This window comes from Dipodomys ordii, unplaced genomic scaffold (assembly GCF_000151885.1).
Source record: "Dipodomys ordii isolate 6190 unplaced genomic scaffold, Dord_2.0 Scaffold20, whole genome shotgun sequence".
NCBI classification, from domain to species: Eukaryota; Metazoa; Chordata; class Mammalia; order Rodentia; family Heteromyidae; genus Dipodomys; species Dipodomys ordii.
Window position 1 is genome coordinate 13,316,888 of NW_012267236.1, and position 3,897 is coordinate 13,320,784.

Sequence of the window (3,897 nt, forward strand, 5' to 3'; positions counted from 1 at the left end):
CACACAGACCCTGCTTCTCTCCCACAGCTCCAAGTTCACCATGCATTCCAAATTCAGCTACAAGTGCAGACAGTCGCACACCAGAGCAAAACCGAAAGTGTGAAGGAAGGAGCTCCATCTCGCCGGAGGACAGGGCATTAGAGTCACAGCACTGGCTCCTGAGCTATGCTTTGCCCCCGCCTGGCACAGATGAGAGAGAGGGAGGGAAGGAGGGAGGGAGAGAGGGAGGGAGGGAGGGAGGGAGGGGAGTCGTTGGGGGGGATCCAAAGGTTTAAAGAAACCATGGGCCTTGCCCTCCAAGCTTATCTCCGTAATTGATACAGTAATAGGCAAATGTGAAAAATGAAATCATATTAGTAGAGGGAAATAAATGCAAGCTCAGAGTCATGCAAAGTGCACGAAGATCCCTCATGGTCTGTGTGGATTGAGCGATGGGCTGTCCCTGGGAAGGATCCCTGGGCTGGTCTCCAGTGAGGGCTCGGCACCGTGGGTGGGGCCGGCCGAAGGGTGAGATCTGAAGGGGCCAGGGAGTGCACTCCTCACCCTGCACCCTAGTCCTGCTGACTTCTGACTCCTCCCCCAGCTAGGAGCTGTACTCACATTCTGACCTTATCTCTCGCACAGCAGAATGACAGCGTAGGAACATTTCCTTTTGCTTCCTCATAGAAGATTAATCATCACTCACTCAATGTCTACATTTGACAGACACTGACACCCCCTTAGCACCTTCCACCTGATCCACTCCCCAAGGCACTGCTTTTATACACACACACACACACACACACACACACACACACAGGCTCTGGCATGGTCAGACCACGCTGGGCATGATTCCATCGATGATTCTTGAAACTTACTTTCTAGCTTCTGGGCATCATTTGCAATTATAATGCTGTCACAGTCAAAAAAAAAAAAGGAAAGGAAAAAGAGAGAGATAGGCTAATTAATCATTGTCCATATCAGTCCCCATTTGCCAAATGAGTTTTTTGAACAGCATGGCTGGGAATAATTTGTATCAGATTGTATTTCCTCACTTTATGTCACTGAAAGCATTTACTTAGCATCACAGTCACTGTGCATAAATATCCTGGAAGCAATGGGGTATACCTAACTGGCACAGACTTGTGCATTACATTCAGCAAGTCGTTACTGAGCACCTACACCGGTGTGCAAAAGGCACTGAACTCAGCATACGGGGCTTCTGAGGACCCTCCTTAGTTCCAGAGCTCCCTTGGCCAGCACCTTCTGAGAGGCAGGCGTAATGGACAGTTCTGTTTCTAGAGACTGTTGAGCTTGGTCTAGTTCCTTAAAATCCCCGAGCTCAATGGCTTTCAGATGGATGCACAAAGCCCTGTGATTACTAGGACTGAGGGACTGCCCAAGAGGACTTTGCATGCCTGACTTGACAAGGCAGAGTGACTCTGAGATTCCTGACACACAATGAGAGTCACCAGTCAGCTGTCTTCGGTAGGGCATCCATTTACCTCAGAAGAGACACGGACTTCCCAGGCCCAGAATTCTCAGGAATCACCAGATCCAAAAGGATGCTTAGCCACGCTAGATCCGGTGCTCATACTTGCCTGTGCCCCCCTGACCCCGTTCCTTGGCCTTCATTTCTCACTTGTGTTTTATTAACCGGTTTATATGTGGGCCGTGATTAGCTAGCTCAAGTGGTCTCTGGCAAATACACTTCCATGGTATCGTACAATTAAAGAATGGCAACAGTTACCATTTATTGAGTGCCTGTGATTTACCAAGCCTCATGCGCAGGCTTCATGTAACTATTTTATTTAATTCTCAATAAAATGCCTAGGCAGTGGATATCATTAATCTGGCAACCAGAGAGAGGCTATGTAGATGGGTGGTGCTGTCAACTCACCTGAACGTGATAAAACACAAGAAACCCAGCAGAGGGTCCTCACAGCTCTTCCTGAATCTAATGCCCTCATCCGTTCCCATTAGAAGAGCTGGCCTCTCTGGACCAGGATTTTCTCTGCTCCGTGAGTGGCTTTTTTTTGTACTCAAATGCTTTCCTGACTCCCAATTCTATGTGAAGTCTCCGAAAACTGGCCTTTGAAACTTCAAACTTGTTTAGGACAGCAAAGTCAGAAAGTTCTGCTCAACAGAAAAGGCGCAAAGGGTGCTACTAGCGGTCAAAAAAATAGCCTATTTCCACGTCGGTTTTCAGGCAGGATCTAGCTGAGCTGTGTAGTGTGAGGAAAACCCACGCATGAGATGTGACCGTGGTTGGGGGGGGCGGGGCAGAGCCTCGGGGGAACGCTCCCACGGGCTGGGTTTTTTCTTTTAAAGACGGTGACAGTGATCCCATTCAGTTTTGATTCCCAACTTATAAAATCTGTGTTTTCCACTGCTAGACAGAGGACAGTTTCATTTGTCACCATCAGAGAAAGCCCGCTTTAATGTTCACGTGTCTTTCTGCTTTCTCTATACCAAATATTCTTACCCATTCTCCCTAAAGTAAATATAGAGGAGAAGTGGATCAACAATGCTGGCCCTGTGGGAAATCAAGCCACACACAATAATGCAAATAAAGCGCGTCGCGAAGTGCAATATGGCGACAATTACTTTTCCAGATCTCGGAGGTATGGGGACGGAGGTTTGGCCAGCCTTCCGGGAGCCCCAACCTTAAACCATGTCAGCGTTTATGGGTGCAAAGCAACAAGTAGCTCGGGGAATTGAGCTCTCCAGTGGGAGTTTGTGACTACAGACAGCAACACCTGAGTGAGGAGACGGACGAGGATTTGATGCAAAGAACAAAGCAAACATCCCGGCACAGCTCCTCAGAGAGGTTAAGAGGTCTCCACACGAGATTACGACTTCAGGACTGACCCTTCCGGAGCCATCTATAAATGCCATCGGCAGATTAACCAGTCTGGCAAGTAGGGGGCTATGTCAAGAAACACCTTTAAACATCAAGGCCTTGCTGATAGTAAATAGGGACTGCTCCTCAGCCGCTGAGTATTGCATGCGCTTCAGACACCCTCCTCATTCCAGGCCACCTTCCCCTCTGCCTTTCCGTGGGCCCTTGACCACCAGTAGCCCGGGCAGTGAGTGCTGCCCACCTGCAGGCTCCTGTCTACCCACCTTGCTTCCCCAGCCACACTGAGGGTACCCTGGAGAGGGGAGGAGGTTCCAGCCATCTATCCAGTAACTCTAACAACCATGCCATCCACCCTTTGTGGATGACCTCTGGTCCCTAAAATAAGCCTGTTGAGATGCCTACAATGCCTGAGTTCTTCCTACAGCCAGGCAGAGGAAGGAGCATTGGCTGACCATCTTGGGAAAATACTAAGACAATTAGTGGGGGGGGGGGGCAAGCTCCCTCTCTTAGAAGACCCTGCCCAGGGCGTCCCTGGGGACCTGGTCCTCCTCAAAGGCCGGCTGGAAGTCAGCCTGTGAGCAGGCCCTGCCCTTCCCACTGGCAACCGGCTGCCCTTCCCTCTCCTCCCCCTCCACAGCCACAGGATGCCCAGAGTCCACCCGAATGGAACCTATCCTAAGGAAATGCCCGGGCTAGGTGGTTAGGACGGCCCCTAGAGGGACCCTGAGTCAAAGCCGGGCAGGCTGGGAGCTGTCTCTGGGGTGGGTCATCTGCTGAGGCCTCCTAGGTCAGGGCGGCCTCTGGGGGCTACCACCGCCCGCAGCCCCTGGCGACCCGGGGGCCAGGCCAGGCGGAGGACCGTGGCTGCGTCTGCAATGGGCCCTGGCCGGCCCCTCCTTTCTGTTCCCAGAGAAGCCTGTGTGGAAAAGCAAACAGGCCCCCAGCCGTGCCCTTTGGACCTGTCGCAATCCTCCCGAGCCGGGCGTCCTATAAAGGCCTTGCTCCTGCGCAGCGGGCATCCCCAGCGCGCCCAGCCGCGAGCCGCGCCACGCCAG

General features: G+C 52.0%; 1 protein-coding gene across 1 annotated transcript in view; it reads left to right on the forward strand.

Annotated features, from left to right (window-relative positions):
* Positions 1–2,572: 2,572 nt before the first annotated feature.
* Apob (apolipoprotein B) overlaps positions 2,573–3,897 on the forward strand; it is a 39,975-nt gene continuing 38,650 nt past the window's right edge. Inside the window, exons 1-2 of the mRNA XM_013013544.1 lie at positions 2,573–2,617; positions 3,630–3,857. Coding sequence (XP_012868998.1) covers positions 2,573–2,617; positions 3,630–3,857 — 273 coding nt within the window. The remainder of the gene's footprint in view (positions 2,618–3,629; positions 3,858–3,897) is intronic.